The 21918-nt window shown below is 37.7% G+C and overlaps 1 protein-coding gene across 1 annotated transcript in view; it reads left to right on the forward strand.

Moving 5' to 3' along the window:
* Positions 1-21918, forward strand: part of FERMT2 (fermitin family member 2) — a 78258-nt gene that overhangs the window by 52023 nt on the left and 4317 nt on the right. The window contains exons 5-12 of the mRNA XM_012663821.1: positions 3298-3523; positions 3632-3734; positions 5668-5775; positions 9073-9207; positions 10281-10330; positions 11558-11682; positions 19355-19461; positions 19592-19813. Coding sequence (XP_012519275.1) covers positions 3298-3523; positions 3632-3734; positions 5668-5775; positions 9073-9207; positions 10281-10330; positions 11558-11682; positions 19355-19461; positions 19592-19813 — 1076 coding nt within the window. The remainder of the gene's footprint in view (positions 1-3297; positions 3524-3631; positions 3735-5667; positions 5776-9072; positions 9208-10280; positions 10331-11557; positions 11683-19354; positions 19462-19591; positions 19814-21918) is intronic.

Below are 21918 nucleotides of genomic sequence, written 5' to 3' on the forward strand. Positions count from 1 at the left end.
ACAGAGTGAGACTCTGCGTCAAAAAAAAACAAAAGAATTTGTGATAACTGAGTTGAGGCAGATTTTACTGTGTTAAAATATAGCAATACTCAGCAGCTATTCATTTACATGGAATTTTTAATGTCTGTGGTAGGTAACCTCAGACTATAGTGCTTTTTGAACTCTTCATTTCTCCTCAAGAGTTTTTAAGTTATCTTTCCATGTTATTCAGCTGACTAAATCTGCTACTTCATCTTACTCTTTATTGGTTTTCTGCTTCAGATATGTTTTAAGCCAGGCAATCAGGAAAACAAGCTAGTTGGGATTACCTCTGAACTGAGACTGAGGAATTTAAAATGCCCATATACCCTCTGACCCAGCAATGCTGCTAGAATTGGGAAATAAGTACAAAAATGTTTATTGAAATACTGTTTGCAATAGTGACATTAGTAACAAAAATTCTAGACAAATCACTTGGGAATGGCTTAGGTAAGTTACAATACATGGAGGCAGTGTACACAGCTGCAGCCAGACTGGCTGATTTATAGCTTGGCTCTGCAACTTACTGGCTCTTGACCTTGGACAAACTATTTAACCTTGTTTTTCCTCAGAGTCCTCCTCTAAAATGAGAATAATAGAGTTGTTGGGAACACTAAATGAGTTACTACCATGGTCGTGTCCATAGAACAAATAGAAACAGTGAAGTGGCAAGGTGTATGAAGTGAAGGATATACAAACTTCAGTTGAAAGGGAAGAGATTTGGGTAGGTGACTGATTCTATTAAAATGTGTGATTTAGGGGGAACATATTTCTGTATTAGAAACTTCATAAAGAAAATTGTCAGTTCTGACTTCACTCAGTTTTGGTTAGTAATTATAGATTCATACTAGGAACAAACTTTCAGTATTCTGGCCGGGTGTGGTGGCTCACTCCTGTAATCCTAAACACTCTGGGAGGCCGAGGTGGGCGGATCCTTTGAGCTCAGGAGTTCAAGACGAGCCTGAACAAGAGCGAGACCCCATCTCTACTAAAAATAGAAAGAAATTAGCTGGACAACTGAAAATACATAGAAAAAATTAGCTGGGCATGGTGGCACATGCCTGTAGTCCCAGCTACTCGGGAGGCTGAGGCAGGAGGATCGCTTGAGCCCAGGAGTTTGAGGTTGCTGTGAGCTAGGATGACGCCACGGCACTCACTGTAGCCCGGGCAACAGAGTGAGATTCTATCTCAAAAAAAAAAATTAAAAAAAAACTTTCAGTATTCTAACATTCTTAAGTAAAAGATTTATTTATTAGATCTTTGAAATAAACAGCAAGATTTTGCCTAGAAGTAGACATATCTTATTTACATGTATACTCTGTATAGCAGAATTATTCTTTGCCCAGCTGAGCTGGAGTAATGTTTTCAGCCCTTTTAATAAGTGTGGGACACCCAATTAACCCTTTCACAAAAGCGTCACACGATTTTAAGTTTGAAAAATACCCGTCTAGTTTAAGGTTTCAGCTTTTAAACAAAGCCCCAAGACTAACTATCCAATGTTCTTCTTTAAACACTGAAAAAAGGAGAGTTCACAACTTTGCTAGTTTTTTAGTACTGACATTGGAAGAACACATATCAGAGACATCAAATCAGATATCCTGTGGCTAACAAGAGATCACATGTTTTTAGTAAAAAATTTTTTTTATTTTGCCTTCCTTATAGTTGTCATGACAACTATAAAAATCTCTAGCATTACCACTTTTTCACAGGTAATTGTTTCTATCATTGCATGGGAGTAAAAAGTTTGAGAGAGGAAAGGAGGGGGATTCCTAAGCATATTCCTAAATTGGGGAATAGAAAAGCCATTTTCTTTCCATCATCCATTAATAATGTTATACTCATTATACATTTTCTTTTTAAAAGTTATGACTACAGGACAGAATGTAATTTACCTGTGTTAAGACTTGTTGGGGGCTAGGGGTATGCTGCTTTTACTTAAGGTCATTCTGAACTTTTTAAAATATCTTTAATCTCCTTAATTTTTGTGCTTTATTTTATTTATTTATTATTTAGGGGGGGGTTGTTTTTGAGACAGCATCTCGCTCTGTCACTGGAGCTGGAGTGCAGTGGCATCATCATAGCCCACTACAACCTCAAACTCCTGGGCTCAAGCAATCCTCCTGACTCACCCTCCTGAGTAGCTGGGACTACAGGCATGTGCCACTACACTTGGCTGCTTTTTGACTTTTTTGTAGGGACGGGATCTCGCTCTTGCTCAGGCTGGTCTTGAACCCCTGGCTTCAAGCGATCTTCTTGCCTTGGCCTCCCAAAGTGCTAGGATTACAGGGGTGAGCCACTGTGCCTGGCCTAATTTTTGTAGTTTAAATGAAGGAGAATGTATTATTAGATGACTCATTTAACATTTTTACTTACGTAGCCTCTACCATATACCTAGCCCTATCATACTGAGACATTGGAAGATAAGACAATATCCCTGTTTTCAGGGGTTTAATTATAAAATGTACCTTTGTTAGCCTTTTTCCAGGGCAAACTTTTATGTACCCTTTTGCATTAATACTTTATTTGTAAATCTGTTGAAACCAGTTTAGCTGCTCACTGAGAAAACTAACATAAAATTATTCTCTTAATTTATGTGAATATACTCAATTACATTGAGTTATCTTAAAACAGAGTATGGATTTCAAATGGTGGTAAACAATCTAGACATGTTTGTCACTGTATGCTTTACTAAAGCACAGCTTCATGCTTTTGAATTGGACAAGAAATTTGTTTTTCCTAGGTTGTAGTTTCCAAGGTTCTTTACTCTGAAATCCACTTGAAATTTGTACTTCAGTTTATGATTCACAATTAGGAAGAAATCTGTTTTTTCTTTTTCCCATTTCCTTTTCATTCTTTTGTTTCTTATTGTCCTCTTATTGTTGTCTTTCCTTTACCTTCTGAATTCCTTTCTTTCCTTTTCTATAGGCACCGATGTTCTTTACATTGGCCCTCTGAAAGGTGAGCCTTGCCACAATTTACACACAAAAGTGTTTGTCTGCTTCAGCTATATCCTTATTTTCTAATTCTCTTGAACTCATTTTTCCCCACAATTTTTGCCAATTTAATTATACTCTTAAAGCTTCATTATTACATGTTTTAATCTTATGCAAATGGAGTTAATTTCATGTGTTTTCAAAACAGGTAAAATAATATACTAAGCTTTCCTTTCAGGATGAAACTTGTGTTTCACAATGTGCTTTATATCATAGTATGTGTTATTACTGAAAACTAAGATTCTGTACTTGATACTCACTACCTGTTTTTCATGTTATTTATTAGGAAGTATATATTCAAGCCCAGGACTTTATAGTAAAACAATGACCCCCACTTATGATGCTCATGATGGAAGCCCCTTGTCACCAACTTCTGCCTGGTTTGGTGATAGTGCTTTGTCTGAAGGCAACCCTGGTATACTTGCTGTCAGTCAACCAATCACATCACCGGAAATCTTGGCAAAAATGTTCAAGCCTCAAGCTCTTCTTGATAAAGCAAAAATCAACCAAGGGTAGGTTTTAAGAAAGAGAAGCAACTGAATTTCTTTATCTAACTAGAGGTAGACTTATTTTATTAATTCTATCTTGCTTTGTTCCACTGTTCTTCTTAATTTGTCCAGATGGCTTGATTCTTCAAGATCTCTCATGGAACAAGATGTGAAGGAAAATGAGGCCTTGCTGCTCCGATTCAAGTATTACAGCTTTTTTGATTTGAATCCAAAGGTACCGAGGGTTTAAAGGGATCTCTTTTTTTTTTTTTCCTTTTTGTTTGTTTTCTGTTCATTTGGATGTAGTTTTTTGGAAGTTGGTGGGATAAGGAATTGTTTGTATATGGCAAGTCTTGAATAATATTAAAAACCCAGGCCAGATGTAGTGCCTCATCTCAGCACTTTGGGAAGCTGAGGTGGGAGAGGATTGCTTGAGGCCAGGAGTTTGAGACCAGCCTGGGCAACACAGTGAGACCTTATCTCTACAAAAAAATTTTTTTAAAAACGTTAGCTGGGCTTGGTGGCACATGCCTATAATCCTAGCAACTCAGGCGGCTGATGTGGGAGGATGGCTTGAGCCCAGGAGTTCGAGGCTACAGTGAGATATGGTCACACCACTGCGTTCCAGCCTGGGCAACAGAGCAAGACCCTATCTCTTAAAAAAAAAAAAAACAAAAACAAAAACCCAAAGCTTTAGGCAAAGGCATTTGAATTTTAAATAAGCCTATTGTTTTAGTAGGTTGAAAACATAACTAAACCTTTTTCTTTTTTGTCAAGATAATTACATTTTTGGTTGATTTGTACTTTAAAGGTACTAGTTTGATACTGGGGAATTGGTAAAGGTTTTTTTTTTTAATTTAACATCTCTCTTCAACTATATTTTAAGTAAAAGAAAAGTTTTCAAAAGATTACCTTTTCAGTTACTTTTAGATAACTATGTATCAAAAGATTTTGCTTCAAACAAATTTTTTTTAAGTCTAACTTTTTACCTGTATAACAGACAAACATCTGTTTTTACTCTGATTGGTATCATTTGTGCTACTGTGGTACTTTGCTTTTCTGGAAATATTTAACTTTGCTGTAAAGATCTGGACGTTTTCCCTGCCCTGAAAACACTTGGCACAGAGGTTTGGATCTTTGTCTTCTCTGTCATCCTGAGAAAACTTCTCTTGGCTATACTGTCATCCTTTTCATGTCTAGATTTTAATGTATATATTTATCATCTTAGGTGCTTAAATAATTCTTTATACAACAGTAAAATGTATGTAATAGAACCACAAAAAATAATTTTAATTCATTTTCAGGCCACATCATATCTTTTAGTAAACCTAAAGCTATTTTGGGAATAGTTACATTTGTAAGGGGAGGGGAGAGATGTATTTTGTTAACATTCTAAGGTACAGATTGACCATCCCCAATCTGAAAATACAAAATGCTGCAAAATCAGAAACTTTTGAGTGCCAACATGATGCTCAAAGGAAATGCTCATTTAGGATTTTTGGATTAGGGATGCTCAACTGGTATATTGCAAATATTCAAAAATCTGTAAATACTCTAAATCCAGAACAGAAAGTCCAAAGCATTTCAGATAAAGGATACTTAACCTGTAGTATTATTAAGGCATTACTATTGATTTTTATTAATATAATTAAATGGATAATTCAATAACATGTAAGTAAATCTATTTTCCACAAGTATATACGTACCCTCTATTTTGAATACTTAACTACTCTTTCTAAGGACCTGCCACTTTATGCATCTCCACAGAGATGTTCCCCCAGATAATTAGTGTTCTGATTACACTTTAGTATGGCAAGTTGCAATAACAATACTGAAAAGTAATCAGTAGTTCTACCTTTAATGTCATCAAATGAGATTTCTTATAATAAAGGCTATAATATCTAGTGATTATTTCCCTGGAAAATAATATACAGAATCTATTTTTAGTACTGAAAAATCAGTTATCTTCTGTCATATTTTAATGTCATTTTTAATGGAAAATTAGATGAGGGTATATATATAGGTATATCTAATCCTATAGGTATCTTTCTTATAATTGAGTATTTGATAGTAAGTAAAAATCCTGGGGAAAAAGTGAATATTTAGAGTTTCAAATATTTCACTGTTAAAGGTGATATATTACAGAAGAACTGTTTCTTTTGCTGCAGTACGATGCAATCAGAATCAATCAGCTTTATGAGCAGGCCAAATGGGCTATTCTCCTAGAAGAAATTGAGTGCACAGAAGAAGAAATGATGATGTTTGCAGCCTTGCAGGTATTGAAAGATTTGGTAAATGGGACTTGTTGAGGGGGAAGGTACGGGGTTATTCTTAAATAGTTAAGTGGCATAGTAATTCCAGTAGCATTTGATAGACAGTATTTATTTTTTGCCATGTAGAAAGTGAATAGACATTTAGGAAAGCAAAACAAATACATGAATTTAGTTTAATTGTTTGTCTTATCTAAGAGTTTAGTGGTATACTTAATAGTTACTTTTGTGTGTTTTGTAGGAAAAAAATTATCCTCTCACCCCTAAATGTATATTAGCTTAAAGCTACTCATTTTTCCCTAGGAAAGAAAGTATGTATTAAAAATCAGATCTGATCCAGAGCTCACACCTGCATAATTTCATAAACAGCTGGAGATGATAAGACACACTATATAGGCTATGGCAGAAATGATACCCTTTTGGGTGATAAAATTTTAAGGGGCTAGTGAAACTAAACATAAATATGCTTTTAGAATGATAATCCTTAAGAAGTAGGTAGCTAACATTTTCCTTAGATTAAACTACTGTTTTGCCATATGTGGTACTTGTACATCACTTGCTTCTGAATTATAGTGGGGCTTATTTTAAAAATTATCTACTTCATTATTGATACCCCATCTAGTAAAATAGCTTTAGGGTGGCATCCACAAATCCACATTCTTACAGATGCTAAAGTCTGATGACCACCAGATTAATTCATCTTTCCTAAATTTCGGGTACCTGAGTAAGGCTTTAGTGAGTGTTCTCAGATTATGATGAGATTCTCATTCCATCTAAAGTCTTGATAAAGTTGATCTTCAAATAACAGAAGTACAGGAAACAAAGCTGACATATAGTTTTAAAGAGCTTTCACTGTAAAAAGTGATTTCATTTTTTCCTTAGAACACAAAAATGCTCTTGGTCTTCCGAATGCTTTCTTGTATGTGCCCAGAAAAGTTTTCAGTTAAAACTCAAAAGGTTGCTGTTAGGGAACAAGAACAGCTTAGTTTATGTGATCAAAGAAGGGAATCGAAAACAAGGACAGATGAGGAAAATCCTAGGTGACAGATGGATTAATCAGTTCTTTTCTAGACACTTGCCTGATCACCTGGTAAAGAATCCTGTATTGTGTTTCTGGGTGATTCATACTGTTTGAAGGATTTCTTGAATTAAATTCTGGAGCAGTTTTGGGGAGTACCCTCACTTGGCTATGGCATTGTACCTACATCTTTTTCACTTTGAATACAAACTCACAATTTTCTAGTGGAAGTTTTGCCTATGACAGAATAATAATACTTGTAAAATATATGTGTGAAAGACCACAGATTTTATTGTATAGTATTGCCTTTTTATCTTTTTTATTATAGAAATGCATGTTTATTGTTTTTATTTTTGTAAAGCCAACAAATGCATATAGTGCCTGGCACATAACAGGTGCTCAAAGTATTTGTTGAATGACAAGGAAATAATCGTGTTCTCACAGAAGTGGCATTATTCTGCAGCCCACCCCCTCCTAATGTGTAGTGGATATTCCATATCAGTACAGTAGAAACACCACAGAGACTATGGATTTTAAATCATGGAAACTGTCAGTCTCAGAACATGCATAGTTCTCCTGGACCATTTAAAACTCTAGATTTAATCAGAGAATTTTAGAGTACAAATCCCCTGAGTTGTTGGAAGCTTTCTCAGATACTGCCCCTCTGGCTGTAGGGAGCCATCCAGCACCAGAATAAGGACATTTTGGAAGTATGGTGAGGAGATGCCTAGTACGTTTTCTTTCAGAGATATAGCCTATACTCTGAAGTATCCTCCTCTTGGGTTGTCTGGATCCTTGTGTAACATAAATTTACCATAGTAAAAAGAAACAAAGGAATACAGAATAATAAGCTGTGGATAAAAAATAAAGTAGATAACATTGTTTTTAAAAGCATTTAGCTCCAAGTATGTATTATAAAATTTAACAGATATCCCATACACTTTACACCTTTGAAAGCATAGCTGGATTTTATGACAACTCCCATTCACAGCCAGGATTTTTCAATATGTCTCATGAAGACTTTTTGCGTCATAATCACCTAAGGCACTTAGTAAAAATGCAGAGTGCAGGCTGGACCCCAGATTTGCTGAATCAGGATTTCTGGGTGTGAACCTAGGGATCTGTATTTTCAACCAACTCTCCAGATGATTCTTGATATACTCTGACATTTGGGGTCACTGCCTGAGGGCCTCAGCCTGCCTCATTCTTCATAATTAATGAACATGGAAGTTTCTACCACTATATAGATCTCATTTTATCACAACTCAAGGTATAGCCAGAGACTGTTCATTACTAATTCACTAAATCTTAAAACACAGAGGAACACTGATATTAATAATTGGCCTCAGATTAGTTTGTTAAGTGTTCCCATGAATAGATTTTATTAAGTAAATGAATACTTCAGAAATTTGGAGTGCTACTTATTGCTTTGAAAGGTAACTGTGATTAAGTTAGATTTAAAAGTTTTGCTGACCTTTGCATAAAACCTCTTTAAGGCTTAACATCAAAATCTAATGGATTATTCATATTTCTTCTAAGTCATTTACCCAAGTGTATTTAAAATCAATAACTAGTTATTCTGTACCCAAAGATTTTCCAGTCTACATATATAAGTAGTTATCACTGCTCACTGTGCATGCTTGCTCGAGCATGCACGTGCTACCCCTCCCCCAATATATATACACATACGTACACATGTACGTGGATGCTTGTGTGTGTACTCACATATAAACATAATCTTGTATATAGCTGAGAATATAGAGCATCAAATTGAGGATGGGGGGCAAGTGAAGCTTTTGCTTTCAACATAATGGTGATCACGTTTTCCTTCTGGGTAATAGTAGTAATGTAAGGTATTCAATGTTAATCCATTTCTACAAAAGACTTCATTCCTCTTCTGTACATTCATTGAATATTCACTGATACCAGGCCCTGTTCTAGGCATAGAGAAGACTACAGTGAAAAAAACAGTCAAAAATTGCTGCTCATGTGGCGCTTAATTGAGGACCAGTTAACTCTCTTAAGTCTTAGGACTCCCAAACTATGAATTCATTTGTATATATCCAAAGACCCTACTTCTTTTGGATAAATATTTATTAGTAGGTTTAGAATATTGATTTCTGGTGCCCTGCCCTTTATTTTGCTATCATTCTATTAATAGTTTCTGACACTTTTAGCTTTTCAGATTTGGTGAAAAAAAGCATTCAGTACAGATTCAGATAGTAATTTCATTTTAGAGTTTTACAGTTTTAACAGTCATTTTAATAAAATATTTCTGGTTCCAGTATCATATCAATAAGCTGTCAATCATGACGTCAGAGAATCATTTGAACAACAGTGACAAAGAAGTTGATGAAGTTGATGCTGCCCTTTCAGACCTGGAGATTACTTTGGAAGGGGGTAAAACATCAACAATTCTGGTAGGGTGAATCTTTTTACCTTCTAATTTAGTTTGAATTGATGCATTCCTTTTTATGGATTTAGGTTCTCACAAAGTACTTGGGGATATTGGAGAAATATTTAATGCTTTAGAGAAGTAAGATATTAATTTTTTTAGGAACTTCCAGGGAAGTTTTTTTTTTTAAAGTAATATTTTACTAATCTCCAGTACTTTCAACATAGTAAAGATAGATCTTTGATACACTACACATTCTTTTACAAGTGGTGGGAAAGCATTTCTGCAGAGGAAACCATCTCAAGTTATAATAAAATTCATTTAGTGATCTGCGCATATGAAATATTACAAGGAAGAGAAAAACGTATCTCAGGAAAATTTTTAAATGCAAAGTTTGGTTTTAAAGTTAGAAATTAGGCTGGGTGTGGTAGTTCACACCTATAATCCTAGCACTCCGGGAGGCTGAGGGGGGAGGATTGCTTGAGGCCAGGAGTTCAACACCAGCCTGAGGAAGAACGAGACCCTACAAAAAATATTAATAGAACAATTAGCTGGACGTGGTGGCGTGTGCGTGTAGTCGCAGCTACTCAGGAGGCTGAGGCAGGAGGATCACTTGAGCCCAGTAGTTTGAGGTTGCAATGAGCTGTGATGATGCTACTGTACTCCAGTCTGGGCAACAGAGTGAGACTTTGTCTCATAAATAGATAGATAGATAGATAGATAATAAAGTTAGGAATTAGTTATCACTGAAGAAACACTTATTTCAGGGCTCTGATGATTTACAAATTTTCCATATGCAGCTACAAACATTTTCAAACTGTATTAGAAGTAGTAACATAATATATTCTTGTGGATTGTATAAATTGCCATTTTCATCAAATTTTTGTAAACTTTTTACTCTGTGGAAATGCCTTCATTCCAAGAAGAATTTGTATGTATGGTCCATAACACCATGTAACATTATTATGTTTTTAAAATCTTTGTAATCTATATTTTGTGTAATTCTGTTTATTAGATAGGCTGGTTCTTGAGATCATATACCCAACATTAGAAAGAATTTTTTAAAAAAATAAGAAAATGATTGAACTCTCTCCCTAGGGTGACATTACTTCCATTCCTGAACTTGCTGACTATATTAAAGTTTTCAAGTAAGTACAAAAGGGGGAAGGATTCCAAATATTAATGAGTAAGGTCCGTTTTACAGTCATGTTCACATTATTGAAATTTACCATCAGTTTGACTAGCAAATGCATCTGTAAAAGGATTTACCAATTAAATAAACACTAAATTATAATGAGAGACAATAACCACTTTTACCAAATTATTAAATCATAGTGCTCAAAAATAAACATTTTTCTTTAAAAAAGATTGTGAAACCTAGATTGCATCATATAGATGCTGAAACTTAGTAATGTGCATTGGCACAGCCCCACTGGCCTCAGTTGAAAGCAGTACATAATGAACTGTTATTACCAGTGGTTATTTCCTTGTTCAGAGCCCCAAGTTCTGTTGAATTCTGTTCATTTGTTCATGGAACATTTTATATAAGGTTCCCAGTATATCTTACCTAAATTTTAAAACAGTCTAGCTACATTCCACCCAATCAGAAGAGCTGGGCATTAAGGCAGAGAGGGGAAAAAGGAAAGGAAGTGAGGCAAAATATACTTTTTTCTACTCTTTAAGGTATAAAACTATTATAGAATAAATATAGCTGAACATACAAAGTTCAAAATATGCAGCATTTCTGAGATAAGGCAAGATTTCAGATGCCACTGCCCTGCCCCCCCTTCTTTCTCCCATGCACACCCCGTTTTCATCTTCTGCACCTTTCCTTATGCACTCTCCCTCATGACTGCTCTGTCCTCTTTTTGCATTTGACATTGGAGTGACAAGTTAATGTCACCATTGGAATATGTCCCTGGGGGAGAGGAGCACTTCCCTCACTTCCAGTCATGCCAGTTACACTTGCTTCTTCATACAGCTCCAAAGGCAGCCCTACAGACACCCACGAACCTGCAGGTAATCCTGGGACCTAGGAATCTTCCAACTACTGACATTTACTTCACCTTTTTTTCCCTGTCCTTTCCATGTGACCTGCTAATGATAGATGAGGTGGCTACAACTGAGGAGTACTGGAATGTACGCCCTACTGTCCTCCTCCTCTCCCCACTCACTGTGGGATTTTCCGGAGTAGATTGAGAGGGGAGGGGTACAGTGAACAGCAACACCGACTATAGGACACTGGCCAAAGGGAACTGATTTCAGCATGTGTAAAACTTGGCCTCAGACTTCTAACATTGTGTAACTTTGCTACTAAAATACAGCATTGATAAAATTACATCAAAGTGGTTCTTTTACTTCTATTTGATCCATAGGCCAAAAAAGCTGACTCTGAAAGGTTACAAGCAATACTGGTGCACCTTCAAAGACACATCTATTTCTTGCTATAAGAGCAAAGAAGAATCCAGTGGCACACCAGCCCATCAGATGAACCTCAGAGGTAAGGAGAGCCGTGCGTGACTGGTGTTGATGGTGGAATATCTGTTGACCTTAATAGTCAGTGAATTTCACTTCCTAGGATTAAAAAAGTTTAGCAGTCTCTTTACTGCTTTGGGTACTTTATAAATGTTTAGTTTTTTTTTTTTTTACTTCTTTTCACAGTTTTGAGTATTCAGTTCCATGTGAATATTTTGTTGTAATCTCTTTATGCAGACCTCACTTGAAGTGTATGAGTCTGCTTTTCTCATTCGTCAAATAAATTTATGGTGTCTTTTTTCTGATCTTCGGCATTTAAGGACATTTAGGCTTTCTTTATTCTTCAGCAGCCACCGCCTCATCTGTTTCATATTCTGCCTTATTTTCAACCGTGTTGTAGTTATCTCTTCCTGGGCTTTGCTGGTTTCTCCCTTCCTCACCGTCACTGATGATAGGCTGGTCCCACTCAGAGTCCTTAGCCTCTTGATTTTCCTGGCTCACCGGGGTTTGGCCATGTTCTCCCCCTTCCCCAGTACTACTTTCTGACATGGTTTTGTCATCTTTACTCTGCTCTCAGCCTGGCTCCCAGGGCAACCCCAGGGTATCCCTCTGAGGCTCCTAGCTAATAATTAATGTCATTGGTTTCCTCTTGTCTTTTCAAATCCAAAGCTGTCTCAGAACTAGGGGCTGGTATTTGGATTGCATGTTCCCTTTCCCTTGTGTCAGCTTTGGCAGGCCTGCTTCCAGCATCCCGGGTAAGCCTGGATGAGGGCTTACCTGTTGGCTTTTTTTTTTTTTTTCCATTCAGGTCTGTGGAGCTATAGCTTCATTTCCTATTTGGTGACCACTGTTGGTTCTGCACATCACTCCTTCACTTTTAGCTGATTCACACACTGGTTCACGTGGTAGGAAATTTCCTGTCCAGGTTGGTCTGGTTCTTCTACAGGTGGCGAACATCCTGCTGCTGCTCTCATTTCTTTGCAGAGCCTTTAGCTGGTCTGGCAGGATGTTAATGCACGTCTCACTTGTGATGGTAATTTTCACTAAAATTGCCTGGTTCACTTCCAGTTTAGATACCACTTCCTCTAGGAAGTGAAACCTACTCTGTGGCACTTGGCATGCTTGGTGGAGGATGCAGTAGATTGGCTCCTCATTTTCTATTCCACGGTCCTCTTACTGTGTCTTCCCTTAGAGCAAAGGCCAGAAACCTAAAATACATCTTCCAGACTCATTTCCAGCAAGATTTAGGTTCTCATCGGATGCATTCATGTGAGATTTGAATTAGGAATTGAGTTAAGGGATTAGATTCAGAGAATTGAGAGAGGAGTGAGGTATATCTGAGCTCTGGAGCCAACAGCAGCAGCCTCCTGGTTTCCCAGCTGCTTGATTATAGCAAAGGTTCTACCTCCCTTGGGAGGCCAGTTCTGAGAGTTATTCCTCATGGCCCAGCTTATCTCACCTTTGGGCACATTTTGTATGTACATATATCAATCTCTGTAAAGCAATATGTCTTTCTAATTATGATACTTGTATTTGGACAAAAGTACCAAAGGGCTCCTGACTCACTTTGCAAGAATGATTCCCAAAATAATTGCACTTGACACAACACAGAGGTTATCTATATTCTATATTCCTGATCTATATTCTAAATTTTACTTAGTACAGGTATGTATCACTTAACAACAGGGATATGTTCTGAGAAATGCATCATTAGGCACTTTCATTGTTGTGTGAACATCATAGAGTATACTTACACAAACCTAGATGGTAGAGCCTACTGCGCACCTAGGCTACATGGTATAGCCTGTTGCTCCTAGGCTACAGATACGTACGGCATGTTACTGTAATGAATACTGTAGGCAACTGGAACACAATGGTAAATATTTGTGTATCTAAATATTTTAAAAGGTACAGTAAAAATATGGTATAAAAAATCTTAAAAATGGTACATCTGGATAGGGCACTTATGAATAGAATTTACAGGACTGGAAATTGCTCTGGGTGAATCAGTGACTGAGTGGTGAGTGAATGTAAAGGCCTAGGACATTCCTGTATAGTGCCATAGGCATTATAAACACTGTACACGTAGGCTACACTAAATTTAAAAATTTTATTCCATAATATATTAACCTTGGCTTACTGTAACTACAAACTTTTAAAGTTTTTGAAGACTTTGACTCTTTTGCAATAACACTTAGCTTAAAACACATTGTACAACCATACAAAAACATTTTCTGTTGTCATAATATTCTGTAAGATTTTATCTATTTCTCTTTTTATTTTTTTACTTTGTGTCTTTTAAAAACTAAGACACAAACACACACAGCAGCCTAGGCCTACACAGGGTCAGGGTCGTCAGTATCACTGTCGTCCCCCTCCACCTCTTGTTCCACTGGAAGGTCTTCAGGAACAGTAGCAGACATGGAGCTGTTACCTCTTATGATAACAATGCCTTCTAGAATACTTCCTGCAGGATCTGCCTGAGGCTGTTTTACAGTTAATTTTTTTTTATAATTAGAAGAAATATACTCTAAAATAATGATTAAAAGTATAATATAGTAAATAAAGCAGTAACATAGTCATTTATTATTATCAAGTATTATGTACTTTACATAACTGTATTGCTGAACTTTTACACACTGGCAGTGCAGTAGGTGTGTTTACACCAGCATCACCGCAAACACATTATTAATGCACTGTACTACAACATTACGATCACTCGAGACAAGAGGAATTTTTCAGCTCCATTAGAATCTTATGGGACCACTGTTGTAATTGTGATCCGTCATTGACCAAAATGATATGTGATACATGACTGTAGATTGTACATTAGGATATTTTAGTATATTTCAATAAAATGTCCAAGTCTGTAACCAAATACATGAATTCTGCCTAGTAGCCATCTAAACGATCTCTGTACAGTTATTCACATTAAAAAATAGAAAACCTTGCTCAGTCCTGGGTAGAGAATTGCTATTCTCATGTGTTGGAATCCTGTAGTTTAAATTAGGCTCACTGCTTGCCTCTCACGTGAGTTTCACTTTTGAGTCTCTCCAAATCCACTGCAGCTTTCTTCTTGATTCCCTCTCCAGCTGCCCAGGACCAGCTTGGATGATCCACTCTTGACTTAGAGAGTAGGTCGGTCTTCTGGCCCCTGTCCTCACTTTCCCTATTACATTCCTAACCTTCTTCCTATATGACTGAGAGGTCAGGTCCTGGCATGGAAGTAATAAACTCGTAAGCTGTTCTCAGTTCCCATCCTGTCTGTCCCAAGTCCTCTGAAAGGAGCACTTTCCCCACATATCTCACCGATAACACTAGACTAGGAGTCAGATGGGCTGGATTCTGCTCTGCTACTGAACAAGCCCTGTGATTTTGGAAAGATAGGCTGTCTGGACCTCAGTATCTTCCTCTGAGAGATGGGGGACTGGACGCTCTCTAAATCCCCATAGAAATCTGTAATATGAAGTTCTTAACAATGCAGGTCAGCGAATACTAATTAAACTCTTATGCTGAAAACTGTACTAGGTACTAGAGACACAAGGAAGAATCAGTTACAGTCCCAACCCTCAAAGTGTTTAGAGCCTGTTGGGGAGATAAAGAATTACAATTTGGGCAATAAATAGTACTTTAAAAAGTAAGTAAAGAGTCAAAGGAAAAAGGGGTAAGACTGCTCTTTAAGTCAGTCTGCAGTGAGGGTAGAGTGACTCCGTGGGTAGTGATGTCTGAGTTAAGATCCAAAGAGAAATTGAGATCTGTGGAAGGAAGGAGGAGAATTAATAAAACAGCCTTCCAGGCAAAGACTGTTGTGCAAAAATTCATAGAGAACAGGGCATGGCAGTGTGCACCTGTAGTCCCAGTCACTCGGGAGGCTCAGGCCAAAGAATCGCTTGAGTCCAGAAGTTCCAGACTAATGTAGGCTACACAGCGAGACCCCATCTCAAAAAAAAAAAAAAAGAGCCTGGAGAAAAGCATCAGCAACTGCAGGGGGTTTTGTGCTGCTGGAACATAGAATTGAAGGGGGAGGATGACTACTTTCTTAATAGCTATTGAATCTGATTCCTGCTAAATGAGGGGTACTAGCAGAAGAAACTGGCAGAAATTAAATGATAAAAATGGTAAGGATGGCCAGGCGCAGTGGCTCACGCCTGTAGTCCTAGCACTCTGCGAGGCCGAGGCGGGCAGATTGTTTGAGCTCAGGAGTTCGAGACCAGCCTGAGCAAGAGCGAGACCCCGTCTCTACTAAAAATAGAAAGAAATTAATCGGACAACTAAAAATATATAGAAAAAATTAGCCGGGCATGGTGGCTCATGCCTGTAGTCCCAGCTACTCAGGAGGCTGAGGCAGGAAGATCGCTTGAGCCCAGGAGTTTGAGGTTGCTGTGAGCTAGGATGATGCCATGGCACTCTAGCCTGGGCAACACAGTGAGACTCTGTCTCAAAAAAAAAAAAAAAAAAAAATGGTAAGGAGATTATTTTTTGAACTGGCACAGTGAAGTGTCACTGAAAGATTATTAACACCAAAATAACAGGATCTATATTTTCTACCAGCTATGGTATAGAGGAGTAATTTTAGAGAGATGATAGTAATCTAAATTAAGGGAATCAACATAGAAGGAGAAAGGGGGGCAAGTGGAATAGATACTGCGAAGCTCAGTCAACAGACTGGGTGATTGACATGGGAGGAGGCTGGGGGGGGTTGCATATTTCTGGCTTATGTAATTGGATGGGTAGGGTGAAGTTGAGATTAGAATGTAAAAGAAAGAGCTGAGTGTGGGGGAAGAGATGAGATTAATTTGGGGAGTTTTTAAATTTGAGATGCCTGTGGAATATCTTTTTGGAGATACCCTATAGACCATTGGGTCAGGGGAGAGATGCATATTACAGATCCTGATAGGGTAGCAGTTAGCATTAATGTAAATGCAGCCATTGTAATGGTTGTTTATGAGAAGAGAAGGCCAACAGAAGAGCCCTGCAGAACACCCATGCTTAGGGGACAGGGCAGGGAAGAGGAAATTATGAAAGAACCAAAAAAAAAAATGCACAGGAAGACCATGAGCATGAAGTATGATGGAAGCTAAAGTGAATGTTGTTTCAAAAGGTATAGTCAGTAGTGCCAGATGCCACAGAGAAATGAGATAGTTAAGCCGCCATAGTATATAGCCAAGTGGAAGTGGGTAGTGACCTTGATTAGAGCCAGTGGATTTCAGTGGCTTTTTGAGTATGGGAGCCAAAGTATAGTCATTGAGAAGTAAAGTCATTGAGACAAGGACAGCTGTTTAATGAACTTTATTCATGATAAGGAAGGAGGAAAGAGGGCCGTAACCAAAGAAGGAGGTATGAAGTGGAGGAGAGAGGCGCTATGTTGTGGTGTAAGATGGGAGACACTCAGGAAATCAGATGCTGATGGAAACATGACAGCAGGAAGAAGGAAATACTAGTATCTGGGGGAGAGCAAGGATCTCAGTGACGGAGCAAGGTTCCTGAGATGGTAAACAAACAGCCCATTTGGACAGGAGAGGGGGAGGAGGTGGGACACCTCTTCCACTGTGTGGAGCAAGGGCAGCTAGGTTTAGCTTGTATGGTGGCAGGAAGCTGAGGGACTTCACTTCTGGCTTTCAGTTCCTTGGAGACAAAAGAGGTGAAGTCCCCTGGGAATGAGTGACATTGTAGGGTGTCTGAGAAGATTTGAAATAGACATTGTTGAAAATGTCTGTATAAACACAGAAGGCTTGGAAGTGTGAAGGGCCAAGTTCAGATTGAGGTCCATGAATTTCTGGTGAAACTTACCTGCTCAGTTTTGTGATTTTTTTTTTTTTTTCCCATGCCCCTTCCCCTCTCACAGTACTAAGCAGCCTAAGTGTAGGCAAGTAAAAGATAGATGGAATGAACTTGGGCTAAGGTTTTGCTAAGTAGATACGTAATGTCAAGACAGTGAGTCTAGACGATTGGAGGCGATAGCTGGTGAATGGGGTCCATGCTGAACCAGGGGAGAAGGGAGAGGTGAAAACATGATGCTGGTGGGGAGAAAGTCAGCGGGTTGCAGGGTAGCGTCTCTGAAAGAGTTTGATGAGAGTTAGGATCGGAGATTGCGATCAGAATGGGCTGTTTGCATTTAACTTTTCAGAGGTATACTAACTGGGTAACTGACAAAGTCCAGCTGTTGCCATGGAAGCAGGTAGCCGAAGTGGCATGGAATGAATGTCAGAGATGTGGCCCCATAAGTGCCTCTGTCCCTATGCTGGCACCTGAGTTACCACTCACTGTGTCTCTCCCTGTGTCGTTATCCTGGTAAAACAGGCCGAAGTATTATATGATCATATACACTAAATTCTCTTGAATTATTAATGATATTTGTGCAAAAGATTGTGTATCTTCAGGCCAGGCGTGGTGGCTCACGCCTGTAATCCTAGCACTCTGGGAGGCCGAGGCGGGTGGATCGTTTGAGCTCAGGAGTTCGAAACCAGCCTGAGCAAGAGCGAGACCCCGTCTCTACCAAAAATAGAAAGAAATTAATCAGACAACTAAAAATATATAGAAAAAAATTAGCCGGGCATGGTGGCGCATGCCTGTAGTCCCAGCTACTCGGGAGGCTGAGGCAGAAGGATCACTTGAGCCCAGGAGTTTGAGGTTGCTGTGAGCTTGACTGACGCCACAGCACTCACTCTAGCCCGGGCAAAAGAGTGAGACTCCGTCTCAAAAAAAAAAAAAAAGATCGTATATCTTCAAACACCTGTTTTAACTTTGCAGGTTAAACAGATCACCACATAACTTTGTTGTCATTTCTAACGCTTGTATGAGAGGAGTTATAAAGGGAACTATTTATATGTAGTAAATATTTTAAAAAGAAAACAAAGGGGGGTGGGGAGTCCACCAAATTCATGATAGGTGTTGCTTCTGGAGAGAACAAAAAGAACCTCTCCTTTATCTAAAGTGTTCTATTTCTTTTATTTAATACTGTGGAGAGAGAAAAATGACAATTTTAACATTTATTCTTTGTGGGTATAGGGGTGTTTATTATGTTATTCATTGTACTCTCTGTGCCAAAAGGAATTGCAACAGCAAGACCTACTAGCAATTTAAAGTTTTCCTTATAAATTCTACTGGATGATCTTATGACATTGAGGGTGACGTGAACTAAGTGCAAACCATTGGAATACCCTTTAGGGAGCTTTGAGAGGCACATTATCTTATTTATATTACACAGCATCCCTGTAAGGTCAGGAAATCTAGACTTAGATGTTAAATAAATTGCCCATAATTATGCTTCTTTACCACTTGGTAAAGAAAGATCTGGAATCGAAGTCTTTGTGATTGCAAAGCTCTTGTCTGTTATACTGGTATTGCTTATTTTTGCCAACCATTATGCCGTTATCTGACACCTAGTTCCATTAATCCGTATTCACTTCTGTAAAGCCCCCAGCTAAAGCTTAACAGAGTTGATTACATGAATTCTTATAACCCATAAATGTCTTCCTGAAAACTTGCCTATAACATGAAATTCTGAATACCAATTATTTTCACACCAACTTTCCAAGTATATAAGTGTATGTTACCTTCTGTAGCAGATGCGTTCCTAAAATACTGTGGCGAAATTCAACATGTTAAGGTGCCACAAAATGAGGACTGCTTGTATTGGCTTGGCATTTCTTAAAAGTAAATTTAACTATTTTAATATTTAAAATTTTTTATTACAGGATGTGAAGTTACCCCAGATGTAAACATTTCAGGCCAAAAATTTAACATTAAACTCCTGATTCCAGTTGCAGAAGGCATGAATGAAATCTGGCTTCGTTGTGACAATGTAAGTTTTCCAGTTAAAAGTACACCTCTATTTTCTTTGCTTTTTATATGAGTTGATCAGTCATCCTTAAATTTTATACTTGAAAGACCCACCACGTGATGCATTTCACACATCACTCTTCTTTCAACAGGAGAAACAGTACGCACACTGGATGGCAGCCTGCAGATTAGCCTCCAAAGGCAAGACCATGGCGGACAGTTCTTACAACTTAGAAGTGCAAAATATTCTTTCCTTTCTGAAGATGCAGCATTTAAACCCAGATCCTCAGTTAATACCAGAGCAGATCACAACTGATATAAATCCTGAATGTTTGGTGTCCCCTCGATACCTAAAAAAGTATAAGAACAAGCAGGTACTTGATTCATTTTACTTCATCTACTGTTTTCTGCTGGTTTGTTTTATAATTTTATATATATATTTTAAATTTAGTTTCTCCTTTTAAATAAAACTTGTTAGTCTTAATTGGTAGTCTTTTACATCAAGTGGTTAGAATACAGGTTGAATATCCCTAATGTGAAAATCTGAAATGTTCCAAAGTCTGAAACTTCTAGAGCGCTGACATGACTCTCAAAGGAGATGCTCATTGGAACATTTTGGATTTCAGATTTTCAGATTAGGGGTGCTCAGCCAGCAAGTATAATGCAAATATTCTAAAATCGAAAACGCTTCTGGTCCCAAGCATTTCAGGTAAGGGATACTCAACCGGTACGCAATAAGTAGACTTTAGTCAGTTTAAATTGGTCATTTAAAAAAAAAATCTTTGTCATTTTCATAGAATAAATAATGAGGTGGAATAGTGGAGAACATTTAAACAACTTGAAATCATTCATTTACAGGATGTTCTTTCAAACATTTCAGAGAATTGAACATGTTCTTAATGCTTTGTGTTCCTTAATTCATTTGATTTTATTCCTTATATAATCAAGCAAATGTGATACAAAGTACAGCCAGCATTTCCCAACAAAATCTATGGTACCTATTCTTGCTATTGAAGTGGACTTTCCGGCTTTAGAAAGAAACTTCACAAGGGTAGGAACAGTCTACATTTTACAGTGTCTTTTTTTTAATAGAACCTAACCAAAATTTTGCACAGAGTTACAAAGTTTGGTAGATTTTCATTGAAATTCACTCTTTTGTCCACTCTGTCTAGAATTCCTTTCCTGGAAATTAATACCATAAAAGGATTGCTATTTAGGAAAATGGTTCTTCGGTACAACATAAAAGGTCCTTTGCAGGGCAGTTTCACTTGGGATAGCCCCGGTGTTCTCTACACCAAATGTCGGCCATAAAAGGAAAAGGCTTCAGTTTAGAGGTGGGGTGGGCAGGGGAGAAGACCTTTAAAATAAATATTTCATTTTTATCTAGTTTCGCTTTTATCTTTTAGCAGTAATTTTAAAACATACTGAAAAGGCTCAGTGAAATACTCAGAACATTTATTAATTCCTTAACTTTAAATATAATGTTTATTATATGGGTCTGAAATCAGAAATGTTCAGAAGTTTTCATCACAAAGTATTTGTCTTTAAATTTTGGAGATGGTGTAAGCCTAGAAGTTGTTTATCCCATAGTCATATGATGTGGGAGTAGTAAGGAATGGAGGAAATGCTGCCCTGGGGAACTTTGTGGAATGGAGGTTGTAAGTTAAAAGGGAAAGTAAAGTACTAATTTCATTTCAGTTTTTATTCTTAGTTATTTTTAAATTATTTGTAAAGAAATTTGTTTCTAAAGTTTGCCTTCAAAGGCAGTGAATAATTTCAAATCTCAGCAATTTTATCATTTCACTATTAGGTATCAGGAAAAAAACTTATCAAGTATAAATGTGAGGACTGCCAAATGTTGGTTTCCCTATCAACTCGGTATTGAGTTGTTTTCTCAGAAGCCTTTAAAATGATAGTTTTCTGCTCCCGAGTTCTTGACTAGAAATTGTCAACTGAAAATTCCCTTGAGGACAAAAATGATGTTTCACTCATCTTTAACTGACAGGAGGACAGTATGTGGGTGGTCCGTGGTTAGGAATCCTTCTCATCTGTCTTCCACGTTGGCATCTTACCAAATGCACATTCCTTTTTAACCCTCCTTTCTCTAACTAGACTTTAGGTTGTTCCCAGAAGGTCGGGAGGGACCATGTGTTACTGCCCTGACACCTAGTAAGTGCCGAGACTCAGAAGTTTTAGTTGCTACTGCGTGTCAGGCACTGTGCTATTCACTGGACATAGTGCTCAGTAATTGCTAAACTGAACTCCATGACAGTCTGAAGTCTGCAGGCAGCAGGGTCGTTCTTCCTAGCCAGGACATAAACACACGGTTTTCCTTTGGGTCTATCAGTATACCCTTGTTTATATTTAATCTACTTTAATTTCCTACAATTATACATATATTAGCTAAACTTGCTATCCATATTTTAAAGTAAATACGACTTTCAAACTGGATTTTAATTGAAAAAAATTTTTTAAGTTA

Source organism: Propithecus coquereli, unplaced genomic scaffold, assembly GCF_000956105.1.
Source record: "Propithecus coquereli isolate 6110/MARCELLA unplaced genomic scaffold, Pcoq_1.0 Scaffold83, whole genome shotgun sequence".
NCBI lineage: Eukaryota > Metazoa > Chordata > Mammalia > Primates > Indriidae > Propithecus > Propithecus coquereli.